This window comes from Sus scrofa, chromosome 3, assembly GCF_054392235.1.
Source record: "Sus scrofa isolate SSC_HxYL_T2T_F1_AM1 chromosome 3, Sscrofa_HxYL_maternal_Yorkshire_Landrace_v2.0, whole genome shotgun sequence".
Taxonomy (NCBI): Eukaryota; Metazoa; Chordata; class Mammalia; order Artiodactyla; family Suidae; genus Sus; species Sus scrofa.
Window position 1 is genome coordinate 114,995,323 of NC_139385.1, and position 16,196 is coordinate 115,011,518.

Genomic DNA, 16,196 nt, shown 5'->3' on the forward strand with positions numbered 1-16,196 from the left:
GGATTTCATTCATTCATCATTTAACAAACCCACCATGTGCCAGGCACTGTTCTGATGAACAAAGATCCCTAACTTTGGGAAGCTCTTATTTTAAAGGAGGAGAGCAGACAATAAAAAGCGAACATATTAAATCAGTAAATTGTACAGCATGTTAGTGATAAAAGAAAATGTAGAAAGGAATAAGAGGGCTCGAGTTTAAAATTTTAAATAGAGAAGTCGCAGAACACTGTAAACCAGCTAGAATGGAAAAAATAAAAATCATTATACAATTAGAATAAATAAATAGAGGGGTCAAGAGAGACTTCATTAAAAAGTTACATTTTAACAAAGCTTGGGAGAAGATAAAGAAATTAGCCATGAAGTTACCTGGGAGGAAAGTACTCCAGTCAGAGGGAACAGCCTGTGTAAAAGTCCTGAGGTAGAATCCAGTCTGACATGTTTCAGAAACAGCAAGGAGGCCAGTGTTGCTGGAGCAAAGTAATCGAAGGGGGAGACTGGTCAGAGATGAGGTCAGAGTGGTGTTAGGGGATAGATCATAGGGGGTCAAGTAGACCACTGTAAGGATGTTGGCATTTACTCTTGGGTGAAATAAGAAACAACTATAGAATTTGAGTAAGAGTGCCATGATCTGACCTACCTCCTTAAAGGATCACTCTTGCTGCCACATTGAGACTAGACTCTAGGGGTTAGGGTAGAAGAAGATAGACTTGTTGAGAGCCTCTTACAGTAATCAAGGCAAGGGGTAGTAATGGCTTGGACCAGTGTGTCAGTAATGGAGGTGGTAAGAGGTGATTGGATTCTGGATGTACTTTGAAAATATATTTGACCTGGCTATTTCCCAAATAATTGGATATGGGATGTGAAAGAAGGTGAGAAGTCAAGAGCTACAAGAAGAATAAGCCCACCATCAACTGACAGGAAGATCCTTGGTGGAGAAGAGTGTGGAGAGATCAGGAGTTCGGTGAAGGCATGTTGAGTGTGATCTCCAAGGGGCGCTGTCTGGTAGGCAGTTGGATATATGAGACTGAAAGACAAGTGAGAGCTCTGGAAGTCGTCAATAGGTACAGACCTAAAGCTAGATGAGGTCAAGAATGGACTAAGGGAAATAGAGAAGAAAAGAGGAACCAACAACTGAGCCCTGGGCCCTTCAACATTAACCAGCCTGGAAATAAAGAGGAATCAGCAAAAAACAAAAAAACTGGAGAAGAATCAGTTGAGTTGGAGGAGAACCAGGAAAGCGCATTAATACAAATTTAATTTCATTGGGCACACAGGCCACGAATATTCTCTTCTCTAATAACATTTTATTTGGTTCCCTGAACCAATGCAAATAAATTCCCCACCTCCAAGTGCTTTTTCCTTTGCACCAACCACTTCGAGTCTTCTTCCCATGATTATCGCATAGATCTGGTGGCAGCCAGAGCAGTAGCCCTGATGTCAGGAAAATGGCTTAGACAGGCAGCCTGTCCACTGCTTTGATGTACGCCCCATGTCCAGAGGGAGAACTGCCAAACCAAACAGATCCCACAGATTGTGCCCTACCAACACTATCAAAACACAGAATGAGAGAACATCGAAGCCAGCCTGTCTGGGCAAGCTGTCAGAGAACATCGAAGCCAGCCTGTCACACAGTTTGTGGGAGCTTAGCTCCATGTTGAAGGTGAGGCACTGAATCTGAGAAAGGAGACAGAGGCCCAGAGCATCCTACAACCTGAGACTTATAGCCTATTGCCCCTGCAGAGGTCCTGCCTTATATCCTTGTGGACAACATGCTGAAGTTGCCCTAAGAAGAAAACAATGCCTAGCAATTCATTTCTGCAGATCTGAGAACATGGAAATATCTCTAAGCTTCAACTCTACAATCTGATTTATACACTGACTCATATATGAAATTCCACTGTTATCAGAATATAATCTCGATTTAAAAATGTTTTTAATAAACTCTGCTCTCAGCTCAAAATGGAAATAGAGAGGAATGGGAAGAAGGGAGAGAGCATAGGATCATAAGGACGGAGAAAGCCCCTCCGCTTCCACCCTACCTCCCAGAGGAAAGTGTCCAGAACAGAGAGGTAGGAAACAGCCTCATCACCTGGACATTCCCCTGATGACAGATATAGGAGGAAGTCACAGGGATGAGTCAGAAACTCTTTAATTGATGCTTTAGAGCTGCCTATGCAAATTTTCTTGGGCCTTTACTACCATGAAGGAAATAGCCTAAGCCCAGAGGCCTTGCTAGTACACAGAAGCCTAAAGGAGATGGAGTATCATTATTCTGAGGCTCTGAACACAGTTTTCTCACCTAAAGCCTGAAGAACTTCAACTGTCACTTCCTCTCTTCCCTCTTCTCTCAACTTCTGGCCATTTGCTCCCCACCCAAATATCATCCAAAAAATGTGACCCAGGACTTCCCATCCATGGCTCAGTGCTAACAAACGCAACTAGTATCCATGAGGATGCAGGTTCAATCCTGGCCTCACTCACTGGGTTAAGGATCCAGTGTGGCTGTGAGCTATGGTGTAGGTCACCGATGTGGCTCAGATCTGGCATTGCTGTGGCTTTGGTGTAGGCCAGCACCTGCAGCTCCAATTCGACCCCTAGCCTGGGAACTTCCATATGCCACAGGCGTGACCATAAAAAGCAATAAATAAATAAAAACACATGCACACATACAAAAGAAAAAAATAAATAAAAACTTGACCCAGTGCTGAGAAATATTCAATACTGTGATTCTTCATTCCATTTTATTTATATCCTGTATTTGCTTGGGTGTGCGGGAAACTCCCCCTCTCCACCACCTCCCCTCCCACACACATACACACACACTGGAATTGGGTCCAGAACCCAAAATAGTGTGTGATCAACTAAGCCATTAGCTCTGAGAACAGAGTTGAAGAAGAATGAGAATCAAATCAGAGTTCCAAGCTATCCTCTGCAGGACCCTAGATTTCATGGAGATCCTATGGGAGTGAGTAGGGATATGAGGGTGATATTGAATAAGGCTTAGCCAGCAAGATTCCAAGTCTCTCTCCCTAATTCAACCAGATCTACCCTTTTAGCCTTGGAGTTCCATGTAAGATCTTCTCTGAAGAAAGAGCTCTACTACTTCAAACACAAAACTTTGAAATTGGTTGGAGCACTTTCTACCCCTAAGACAGTGGCAAGAATCTGCAATACTACCTCCAAGGAAAAAAATCCAAAGCTGAGTGTGAAAAAAAACCACCACAAAGTAGATGATTCCAAAGGCCTTTTTCAACTCTTAAATTAGGCTCTTTTGTTCCCAAACCTGAACAACAATCTTAGTTCAGATTCCACCCATACTCCTGTCTGATAATAACCTTGGTGGAGATGTATGACCTGGCTGGCCCTCATATTGGGTCTAATAACATCTATGAGCATTGAGGAGTGATGTAAGAAATATTTGATCAACAGTGGGAAAATAAAATTTAATAATAAAAAAAAAAAAAAGAAATATTTGATCAAAGTGCTCTGAACTTTTTGATTTTGAGAACTGCTGGGCTGAAACATTCACTGAGTTATCTTCCTTCTGCCACCCCTGATCTTTATCAGCTTCAGAATCTTTCTGGCCTTGGGCAATGTCTGGACAAGTTTTCATCCCTGACTGCCAGCTTCCAGCAACAGAGCAGTTTACCTTTCCTGGTCAATTTCTAAGTGCCTTCAATTTTTCTAGTTTTCTCAGATACTGTCATCTCTCTGTCTTCTGCCCAGATACAAGTTTAGGTATCCAAAGATGCTCTTCCCCTGAATGTAGCTTTCTAAGTTTTATCAACTTGCAATTGAGGTCTGGGGAAGAAACATGATACTTAAGAAAATCTGATTTAAAGGAAAGCAACTTTGTTTTCCTGTGACAAACTCATTTTCAACACTAGGATCCAATTACAAGGAAATGAATGAAGCATGAGCAGGTGGATTTAACTCTCAAGGCATGTGGAAATTTACAGGCCAGGAATCAAACCCACACAAGAGCAATGATCCAAGCCACTGCAGTGACAATGCCAGATATTTAACCCGCTGTGCCACAGGAGACCTCGCAGATTTTTAAAGACAAGTGAAACTATGCCTCACAAAGTTTCACAAGCTGATAATAGAAAGTCTAGAGCTTGTTTTACAAAACAACAGATAAAGGAACAGCTAGTTAAAAACCCCTTGGCTTGTAAACTGCCTTCATTGATTAAGCTCACTTTAGTTTGGGGATTTTTTTCCTTTCTTTCTTTTTTAATCTTTAACTACCTACCTTCCCAGCATCACACAGTTCAGTTGTTTTATAGGAACTTGGAGTCAGCTCTTGCCCAGTGTGAGCTAGCTGGAGCTTCTTGGGACCACAGACCCTAAAACTTGGCCTGCAAAGGTATCCCAGGTGTGGTTTCTTTAAGTCGGAGGGCCAGAAAACTTCACACACACACCCCCATCAAGCTAAGTGCCTCCCTTTTGAATATGCAGAGGCCTGTAACCCAGAAGTGCCTGCACAGAACACCAATAACCTGAACTTTTCCCTACCTCCAATCACCTTTCACCAAGCCTAAGACACCCTACTTCTCCTATAAATGACCCAACCCCCTCACCCTCAGGGAGGATGCTCTGAGACTTGTTCTCCAGTCTCCATGATGGGCTGCCTTATGGATAAACCTTGGCATCTCAGCATCTCAGTGTTTGTTTTGCTCCCTGTCAGGCAAATGGACCTGGTTCAGTAACAGAGGCACAACATACTCTTATAACAACTGTGCTCCTCTTCCAAGATTTTGACCCTGTATTTTAAGAACTTTTTTTTTTTGGCCACACCCACAGCATATGGAAGTTCCAGCCAGGGATTGAATCTGGGCCACAGGAATGGTAATGCCAGATCCTTAACCTGCTGAGCCACAGTGGGAACTCCTATTTTAAGAACTTTAATGGAGAATCAACCACATCTTCCTATGTAAGAGAAAGGCAGCACCATACCATGCCTTACAATTGTGCTTAAGTTACCTAACTCACTTGCTCACTGTGGTGGACATTTGTTGCTCTTGTCTGTACAGCATCCATTCTCTAGATCTTCTTTGGGTGAACAATTTCATCTCCACCCTCAACTCTGTGATTTGTTTGGGTAACCCTCCCACCAGCTTTATGGGTAGGCATAAGCCACAGGACAGAGTCAATCAGTATACTCCAGCCCCCAGCCCAGAGACTGAGTCAAGGATAAACCTAGAACTCTACTTGGTCCAATAGCAATTAAGCTAGAACTTTGGGGAACTGTTGGATAGGAGATGGATGCTCTCACCAGAATTGGGGTTATGGTGATACAAGCCTGGGGCTATTAACATCCATCTTGCTCCCAGGTCAAAAAACTTACCTAAGCTTGATGCCTACTCAAAGGAGGGCAGCAGAGAGATAAGAGCTCTCTAGATTCAGCTATGCCTGAATGAAATAAATGACCTTTTGGCTTGGCTAAGTTTGAAATGGATTTTCTGTCGCTTGTAACCAGAAGAATCTTCAAAGATCTGTTCTCTGAATCTTGATATCTGAACTTTTAGAATAAGGATGTTCAAAACTAGTCAATATTTCTCAGTGGAGGCACTAATGGCATTTAGTGGGATGGTTCTTTGTGGTACAAATGTTCTTTCAGATCATTCATTTTGGCCCCTGACCACAAAATGACAGAAGCACCCCTCTCAGTAATTTTTAAAATCAGAAATCCACCACCTATCCCATTACACACACACACACACACACACACACACACACCCAAATGCCCTGTAGGGACATGTGCTACCCCCAATTGAGAACAAATAAACTAGAAAAATCTCTAAGTCCCCTCCTAACCAGGCTGAAATTAGCCATGTCATGTACCAGAAATCAAATTCTGTGGAGTCCAGTTTTAGCATTAACAGAGATTAATTTGTCTCGGTGTTCATGTATTTTTAAAATAAAGACCCTAAGATATAGCTCTATGGGTAAATCCATCAAAGGATTATTGCAATAAGTTACTTACATGAAATAACTCTAGCTTAACCTAAAATGGATTCTTAACATTCCCCAGGAAAATATCCGAAACACTTCTGAAAACCATATAGCTTATAATTTGTCCTATTAAAAGATAACTTTAAATACCCTGAAATTTTATGGCAATCATTTCATATCCTTATTTCATCTATCAATAAAGGACTAAAATCATTTATAAAGCTATTGTATGTCACCATCATTTTTCTAGACCTAAGTACATCTCCAGCAAGAGCAATTGGCCTAGGGGATGGATGAGGAAGGGGATTCATTTTTTACAAACAAATGGGTTTTATAACTTCCCAAGTGCTACTGCAAGGATGACTAAAGAACAGCAATGAAACTGATGGCTGGCAGTCAGCTAGGCTCATCCACTTCTCCAAACCAATGTCTTTGCTCAAATAATTTACTACATGTTGTTCTTTGTTAGCCAAAACCACAAATGTTAAATCCTTGACTACCCAGGACAGACTTCTTGTACCCCTTAGTGCTCTGTAAACATAATAAAATAAAGTTTTTGGTGCTGTTTATATCAGTTTCTAAATCTATTTTTAATGTTACCTTGATAATCTTTGAGGGGTTTTATGTGGTTAGTTGGTTGAGTTTTTGTTTGCTTGCCTCTCTGTTTTTTGCTTTAAGCTATGTTGTTGGTTTTTTTTCCTCTTCTTGACAATTCAATGCTCTTAATATTAATTCTCAAACAAATGGTCTAAATTCTCTCTGGCAAATTTGGATATGTTGGGAGAGTAGCCTACATTGCATGTATTTCCTTTGAAATATGAGCACAATAAGATGACTTCACATCGCGTGAGCACACCAACCAAACTCAGGCCAAGGGCTACAGCCATGACACAGACAGTCCTTTCATCTCAGCTGTCTTCAGAACTGCCATAAATTTTTTTTTCTTTCTTTTTAGGGCCACGCCTGTAGCATCTGGAAGTTCCCAGGCTAGGGGTCCAGTCAGAGCTCTAGCGGCCAGCCTACACCACAGCCACAGCGAAGTGAGATCCAAGCCAAGTCTGCAACCTACACTGCAGCTCATGGCAACGCCAGATCCTTAACCTACCAGGCAAGGCTAGGAATCAAACCCGCATCCTCATGGATACTGGTCAGGTTTGTTTCCGCTAAGCCACAATGGGAACTCCCCAGAATCGCCATAAATTATTGTTGCCACATATAGTGCCAGGATCCTGGTGCTGATTTTCGTGTTAAGGAAGATTTGAGGAGTGTCCCATACCACCCCACCAGCTCAACCAGCTAATGACCTCTCCTCGCCACCTCAGCCCTTCTGTGAAACTCGGTGGTGACTTTACACAGCAGGACCTGCTCCTCACAACCAAGCAGTAGGTTAGCTATTTGAAGGCCGAGAAAGATGTGGCAGAAAAGGCAGAGAAGTGAGACAGAAGGGAGATGGAAGGGGAGGCCGTTAAACCACTTCAAAACAACTTTTAGAATCTCAGGCTGGGTAGAAAGTGGCCCTGAAACTCAGAGTGAAACCTCAGTCTTTCGTGCATTCATCTTTGAAGCCCAAAGTTGGTGAGAAGGCTGCCTGTGAAAGCACAGCTCCAGACTCTCATGAAGAGCAAATTTAAGTAATTTCCTCAAATTCCCTACCTTAACTTCACTTTAAATTAGTATGGCTGCCATAAATACTCTCCCTCACCTGCTCTTTGGGTCCTTTATCCCCACACCTTCATTCCTCAGATTGAGGGCTTGCGAAAAAACGAGATTTCATTTTCAGCAGAATATACTATAACCAAGCTTCATGCGAAGCTTCCTGTACTAGAGAGAAATAGAAGTGCCTTGTGTCTTGTCCTTGCCTCCTTTAAGGAGTAATCACCTCCAGCTGAGCCAAGTTGATTGAGTGAATGTTCCGTTTTCACATGATTCATCGTGATGAATGCACTTCTTTGATGGAGGAAGAAGTTTTTCATGAAATAGTTTAAAGATTTAGAGTTGATGCTGAAAACATGGGCTGCTTTGTTCTTATGACAACTGCTTCACCACCTAAAACATTTCTCCAGATTGAAGGCTCTGTCTTTTCTCTTCCAGCCACAGCCCTCAAGCTACAATAACAAACTCATGATTTTTTTAGATGCCAAGGTTACAGATACTCTTTTATGAATATTTTCCTTTGAACTCACTTCTCTTAAAGAAGAAAAATAGCCCTATGTATTGCAGGGTTGACAGTAATGAACAAAACATACAAATCGTTCTCTTAAGGGCAGTAAAATACTCCAAAATACATATAGAAAAAATCCAAATACAACATAATGTTTATGGAACCCCGCCTTTGCAGCTAAAAATTTTTTAAAGTTATGTTTCTGACTGGCATGTATTATACAGAACGTATTTTAGAGATTAATATCAAAATTAATACCTTAAAAGTCCCCTTTATGGTATCATGACTGCGTACAGTACAGACTCTTAGTATAATTTTAGGATGTGCCATTTAAAAGGAAGGAAACTTTCACTGAATTAATCTGCTTATGTTTTTATTTTTCCTTTTATCTCATTTCGACATATCCTCCAACATCCTCCTCTAAAAATAATTCAACTAATGTCAACTCAACAGATTATAGTAGATCTCCTATTTATTTCATTCTGCCTCAAAAATAATTTATTATTTAGGTTTATAATTATACATGTCAACTAATCTTTAGGTTCCTTATTAAAGCTTAACTTTCATTGTTTCAGTATCATCAGTTAAATCGTTTCTTTTCTGGTGCTTTTTTTTAATATATGCTTTCTCTGAACCCCTTTCAAATGTTTTCTCTCACCCCAAAATTAATCCAGAAAACTCAGCCTCTTTTAATCCTGCTTTGTGGCTTAGATTCTTTAGCCCTGGAACCACTCATGTTGATTTCTGTCATATCCATGCTGATGTAAAAATAGCCTTTACCATAGCAGAGAAATAATTCTGCATACAAATCGTGTGCCTCTGAAGACTAACATTGTCAGGTGAACACAGACAGCAGTGAATTAAGAATGCTCTCCCAGAATGATGAAAGACCTATAATAATTTCAAGATACGGTTGTTGCTTTGCACTTGGCATTAAGAATAGTCTGCAGAGGTCTTTTCGTGTAAAGAGGCAGTACTGTACAGTGCTTCAGAGCATGAGCTTTAGAGCCAGACTGCTTGGGTTCTAATCCCACGGTTGCCATGTACTAGCTGCATGATCTTAAAGACACTTAACCATTCTGAGCATCATAAAATAGGGTTAATAATACCACCTACCCTTTAGGATTCTTGTGGGGATTAGATTGGTAAAAACATATAAAGCATTTATGACACTGACCCTGAGTTAGTACTCAGTAAGTGTTAGCTCTTAATATTATTTGACTCACAAAGGGACAACTTCCCTTTACATAATTTTAGGAGTTTTGTAAAATAAAAAGAAATTCAAAAAAAAATCTAATTCTATAAAATTTACCATTGTGAGAGTACAGACAGATATTGTTAGATATAATTGTATGTAATTCTGGCTATTCTTTTGTAAAATTAGGTAAAGTCATAGAGATAAAATTATATTCATCCCTTTTTTTAACCTGGAAAGTATGTTTTCATAAGTAAATTCCTTCTCCAGTGACTTTCTTTGTTATTGAAATTAAAGGTGCCATTGCTTCCTCACTCAGCTTGTCTGTCTTGAGACCTACCCAACCCCAGCACATTAATTCAGTGAGGATTTACTAAATGCCTGCTCAGAACAGGAAGCACACCAGCTAACTGTGAAAAATGAAATGCAAAACAGCAGCTAACTTCATCTGTATGGCAGGATTAATTTCCTAGTTGTTTGACTGATCAAGTGTGTATTTCTAGATAATTATTTCCTATAGCTAGAGAAGAAAATAATGATTTAATAATTATTATTAATAGGATAAGTGGGGTTTTTTTTTGCTTTTTAGGGCCATACCCATGGCACATGGACGGGAACTCCCACTAATAGGGTAATTATTAATAAATATTATTAATAGGATAATTATTTCCTATAGCTAAACCCGTCAATTCCTGTTTCCAGCCCAAACAATTTTGCTTGCATAAGTCCTGAAAGAAATATGCTATAAATAACTGAACACCATATAATTTACCTACACAAAAATATGCTATAAATAACTGAACACCATATAATTTACCTACACAAAAAAAAACCTGTGTGGCACAGCAGGTTAAGGATCCAGTGTTGCCTCTGCCGTGGCGCAGGTCCAAACTGGAATGGATTTAATTCCTGGCCCAGGAACTTCCACATGCCTTGGGCATGGCCAAAAAAAGAGAGAAAATGATCATAACTGCACTGATCCCACTGTGTTACCTTAACATTGAGTCTGGAGGACACACTCAACAGTCTCTGTCTTCATCTAAACCCAAGACCAGCAAATAAATGTCTGATTATTATATAATTTAACAGAAAAATGGCCCCCAAAAATTGTACCTGGGGTTTGACTGTAACTACATAAAAAGAGTATTGAAAATATGTGAGGAAAAACTAGAGTAAATCGTGATTCTGTTAATACAATGAAATGATAGGTTTTTTTCCTTCTCTCCAATTTCTATATTTTTGGTACTGATTATATTATTTCACAATACAAATGTTAAATTTGTAAAACCCTGTCGAAATCGAGCTATACTTCAAATTATACAATTTTCATTTATATATAAAAAAGGAAACTCACATGGCATTTAATTCTGATTTAATTTCCATGAAATAAACCATACAAAGATTTCTCAAAGAAATGTAAGTCTTCAAACTACATCTCTGTTTTGTATAAATCCCAAGTGAAAAAAAAAATCATAAAACTAAGTCTATGCATCTCACATAACCATCATATTTAAGTACTATTTAGAAACCATGATACTGACTATATGAATCTGAGTTAGCTTCATATTGTATCTAAAGGAGTCTTTAAAAGATATTTATCTTCAGTTTTTCTTACACTCTTTAGCTAGATGAAAATTAATGAGCAATTTAGGAGATGATGTAAATCTAGGATACTCAAAGGTACCTATGGAATGAATCTGTAGCAGTTTCCACATAAGATTTGTTTGGAGTCAGATTATTTAAAATGGTTCCTTGAATTCTGAATGTGATACTAGATGCAAACCATAAACTAAATCAGAATATTACAAATGAAGATATTCTAACACAAAGACTTGCAGGATTTTGTTTAGATTGTCAATGGTTGTTTTATCCAAATTTTCTTCATTGTCATCCATGGTGTGCCATACTTCAGGGAAAGGAGATGGTATCAGATGCAAAACTGGAACACCTAACAGGAAGAAACGACTTGTAATTAAGTGCATATTTCCAGTGGATAAACTAGCAAGTTATCACTCTTCAAAGACATCTGAGTGGGAGCTCTGTATGCTACAAACCCAGCTGACAATTCATCATCTGTGTACTTCCTTGTATCTTACCCTTATACTCCAAAGTCATTCATTCATTAAATCAATGTTAATTAATTCAGAAAATAATTATAAAGCATTTACTATGTACCAGCCACTATTCTAGGAATTGAGGTTTCATTAGTGAAAAAGCAAAGCCTTTGCTCATATTCACTTACACTGCAGTAGAGAAAGAACAAAAAACAAATAATTTTAGAAAGTGATAAGCTTTATAAAGAATCATAAATTCAATTAAGGGAATAGAGAATGAGGGACAGAGAGCAGGGCCAAGAAATAGGTACTTAAAGTCAGGGAAGGCCTCTTTGAGACCCTAACATTTAAATAGATGCAATGAAGGAGAGCGAAGCCTTGTGAAGATCTGAGGATAAGCACTCCAGGCAGCAGTATTAGCAAGTGCACAGGTTAAGAGGTAGGAGTGTGCTTGGCCTGCTTGAGGAACAGCGAGGAGGTTGTTCCTCAAACAATGTGCCAGATCAGAGCAATAGTTCAGAGAAAGAAGTGCGAAATGATATTGGAGAGGGAGAAAGGCGTCAGAAAATGGAGGCCCTTGTAAGTCATGATAAAGACTCTGGGTCTTATTCTATATGATGGCAAGCCACCAGAGCTTTAAATCAGGGAAGTAACATAATTTGATTGATAGTTTTAAAAGATAATTCTTGCTACTATGTAAAGAATAGGGAAGTAAGAGCAAAAGCAAGAGATCAATTTGGAGGCTACTGCAAAAATTCTTGAATTAATTTAGACTTCCACTGACAAAGATATTGCTTCCTTATTAACAGGAAAACACCAGAGTTACACAGGCACAAAAATACTATCTAGGAGTTCCTGCTGTGGTGCTGTGGTGCTGTGGAAACTAATCCAACTAGTACTCATAAGGATGTATGTTCAATCCCCAGCCTCACTAAATGGGTCAGAGATGTGACCATTGATGTTGCCATGAGATGTGATGTAGGTTGCAGATCCGGTTTGGATCCCGAGTTGCAGTGGCTATGGTATAGGCCGGCAGCTGTAGCTCTGATTCAACCCCTAGCCTGGGAACCTCCATATGCCACACCTGCGGCTCTAAAAAAAGAGAAAAAAGAAAAAAAAAAAAAGGAGTTCCCGTCATTACACAGCAGGAACAAATCTGACCAGGAACCATGAAGTTGCATGTTTAATCCCTGGTCCAGCTCAGTGGGTTAAGGATCTGGCATTGCTGTGATCTGTGGTGTAGCTTGCAAACGCAGCTGGGATCTGCATTGCTGTAACTGTGGTGTAGGCCAGCAGCTGTAGCTCTGATTTGACCCCTAGCCTGGGGACCTCCATATGCCACAAGTGTGGCCCTAAAAAGCAAAAAAAAAAAAAAAAAAAAAAAAATCCTCAGAGATTTGGAATGGCTTTTATAAAAATAGAAGCTATGAGATGATTGGTAAATTATTTAACTAATCAGTTATTAAATTTAATGGTTCTTCTCGCTTCTAGATTGTTGCAAATGCACATAAAATAAAATATAAGCAAAAAATGCACATGTGCATACATGCATACATATACATACACACATTACCTTTTCTTAAAAATGGAACATGGTCATCCTGAATCACACCTCCATAACCATAATTCTGGAAATACCGTCTCTCCCAAGAGTGATCCTTGAGCAAACCAAATACATGGAGTTCATGTTCTGCAGATGACAATTAGACAGCAGATGAACATCTATTTTTATCTGGTCAACAGTCAGCATGCATAAGGAGCTTGAAATCTTGGCATATGCTGCTGTTGTTTTTAAAACATTATGCAGTAGTACCACATGACAATAAACATCTGTGCTGAACTTGGGTGTGAACATTTTGGAGTAGCTCTGAGAGAACAGTCACACATGGCTCTAGCTTTACAGGTGGAAAACCTTCTTAGAGTCAGAAACTCAATGGAACAATGGAGAAATGAAGATGAGAAAACTAGAGGAAAATGGGGGGGGGAGGGGAAACACAGGTACAAATACTTACAGATCCTCAACCCTGCACAAGAAATCCCTTAAGAGGAGATGTGGGGCTTGGAGTGAAATTCTCAAACAGAATAGGCATAAAGTACTTTACTGAGTGGTCACTCTATGAGAAAGGGATACCTATTATGACTTGTACAGGGCAAAGTGTGGTCTCTGATCAGCTGCACCAGCATCACCTGGGAACATGTTAGAAATGCAGATTAACTGGGCACACTTCAGATATTGAATCAGAAATTCTGGGGGTCAGGCCCAATGATCTGAGGTGTAACTAGCCCTCCAGATGACGCTAGTGCACACTAGAATTTGAGAACCACTGGCCTACATTCCATCACTCTTATCATCTTGTAACTTAGAACCCATGTGTTCTAAGTAACCCCTAGCCTGGCTACTTACAGCATGAGTCCATTATAAAACAATAAGAGATAACAAGAAGAGTTTAAGACAACTGAGTGAAACTTCCCAGGATAGGGTTATTTTAATTGCTACATTTAAAGGGTAAAACTAGACCCAGTGGTAAGCATTCATACGTAATGTGATTTTAGCAACATCAAGAAAGCCCTTGATACCACTAAAACAATATTCCCATCTGTTTGTTGATATTTGTAATCCCTTTATCTTGGAATACAACTTATACAATTAGAGATATGGTTTGAAGTGTAAATACCACTAGGTGGGGCAGCACAATGGAATAAAATTATATCAAGATCTGAGTTACTAATATAAATTCATTCTGGTGGAGGAAATAAGAGAAGTGAACAAAATCCTTGAAAGAAAGCCAAACCCAACTTCTTGAGGCTACCATCAAAGTAAGGAAAACATGCTGTAAGGAAGAGGCCCACGAAGCTTATTTTAATAATAGCATAATAGCAATTCTTTCAATCTAGGGATTGAAATTTGCCAAAGATAAGCATCTGAGATTCAGGTAAAAGTTTCTTTCATAATATTCTAGATCTGAATATTGGCAAATTCTGAACTCACAGCAAAAGCATGAGTTAAGATGGCAGTGCTTTTCCCACTGCTTAGAAGAAAAACAATTCTGTCCTGCTCCAAGAAGTTTGTGTGGCTAGAAAGGAATTCCTAGCCTGATATTCTTGCATCAAAAGCAGGCTCCTGGCCTGGATTCTATAATAGAAGTCTATCTCAGGCTCATCTCTCCCTGATGCCAATTGTTTTGTTTTGGGTTGTGTGTGTGTGTGTGTGTGTGTGTGTGTGTGTGTGTGTGTGTGTTTGGAAAGGGGGCAGGGGGTGGAGTGGAGGTACAAGAAGGGGAAAGAAGCTATTCTCCTTTTCCTTCTCCAAGCCCCAAGCCTCTCTCTTGAGCCATACATATCTTTGTTTCCCAGACTGGCCTGGCCTAGTCTACTCTCATTTATTTGATACTAAACCTTCTCTTAAATGACCCTTGAAGGATTTTGGCTTTCTCTTATAACCCCATCTCTACTACTTGGAAAAATAGGCAGAGATTGTATTAGATTTAAAGGAAAATCACATCTGCATAAAGCATAAAACAGAAGATGTTAAAGACAGAGATGGAAAAGAAAGAAACATTAAAGAATATCTTCTGGTATCATTATAAAGACGTAACAGTCATAATTATCCAACATGTTATGCTGAGTTTTCCCTAAAAATTCATTCCATATGCTTCAAATAGGACTCTGAGAAAATATTTCCAAATCGTTTCTAAGAATATGCAAATATGAAATGTAGTACTTTATGCTTCCATTTCAAAAGGCAGTTTCATGTAGGAAAATAAAGTGAGTCTTCCGAAAAAGATGAATAGTAATAATAAACTAAATCAATAGAGCAAGAAAAAAAATCCAGTAAAGTATATTATATATTCAAATCATACACTTAAATAATAAATTCTGAATTTTAAAATGCAGTGGAGGATTTCCCATGGTGGCTCAGCAGTAACGAACCTGACTATTATCCATGAGGACAGAGGTTCTATCCCTGGCCTCCCTCAGTGAGTTAAGGATCCAGCATTTCTGTGAGCTGTGGTGTAGGTCACATAAGTGGCTCGAATCCAGTGTTGCTGTTGCTGTGGTGTAGACTGGCAGTTACAATTCTGATTGGACCCCTAGCCTGGGAACTTCCATATGCTGTGGGTATGGCCCTAAAGAGACAAAAAAAAATTTTTTTAATGATAATAATAAAATGCAGTAGGAAGAAACCAGGTTTAACTCTTTAATACCAGTGGTACTTACCAATTGCTTGAAGTCTATCAAACCATCTGGCAGAGTTTGGGAAAAAATTGGGAAATGTTGGGTTTGGAGCTCCAATTAAATCCAGTAAGATCAATAAATCCTAAGGAAGAAAAAATATTGTATAATCACTGTTGCTAAAACACATTTCATGCCCATCAATAGAAAAAAAGAATTAGTCAAAACTAGCTGTATTTGAATAAATTGGAATAAAATAGGGAGCTATAAACATGAAGAAAAGGTTTAATAACATTGTAAGTGAATCATTTGAGGAAATTTTTAAAATCTTGCTTATGCAATGTGAACAAATGGCAAATTGTAGATTCTTTATGTCTGTAACCACAGAAGGATATCACTAAGGATAAATTAGAAGGAGGACATTGGGATAAATATTTCATAGAAAAAGAATACGTTTGCTTTATTTTCAGATGGGTATGCAAGCCTGTTTGATCTTCTGTTCCATTCTAATTACCCATTTTATCCTTAGTCTGTAATAACACAACTGCCACAGAAGAGCACTTGGATAGTAACTTTTTAATCCTTAAAGGCAACATTTAGGAAAAACTCCTTGACTAGGAGCTCTATGAGTTTAGTCTCTAGATTTCCATTTCCTTTT

The 16,196-nt window shown here is 39.1% G+C and overlaps 1 protein-coding gene and 1 long non-coding RNA gene across 3 annotated transcripts in view; one reads left to right on the plus strand and one right to left on the minus strand.

The window, feature by feature from the left end:
• Window positions 1-16,196, plus strand: part of LOC102161945 (uncharacterized) — a 169,277-nt gene that overhangs the window by 127,113 nt on the left and 25,968 nt on the right. The gene's annotated exons all lie outside the window — the stretch shown is intronic.
• The window catches only part of QPCT (glutaminyl-peptide cyclotransferase), a 28,111-nt gene continuing 22,581 nt past the window's right edge, over window positions 10,667-16,196 (minus strand). For both annotated transcript variants that reach the window (XR_014842232.1, XM_003481245.5), the window contains exons 5-7: window positions 15,584-15,683; window positions 12,939-13,055; window positions 10,667-11,259 (exon numbers count right to left, since the gene is read on the minus strand). Coding sequence is in view for 1 of the 2 variants with exons in the window: in XM_003481245.5 (XP_003481293.2) it covers window positions 11,114-11,259; window positions 12,939-13,055; window positions 15,584-15,683 (363 nt within the window). In the remaining variant the exon portion in view is untranslated. The remainder of the gene's footprint in view (window positions 11,260-12,938; window positions 13,056-15,583; window positions 15,684-16,196) is intronic.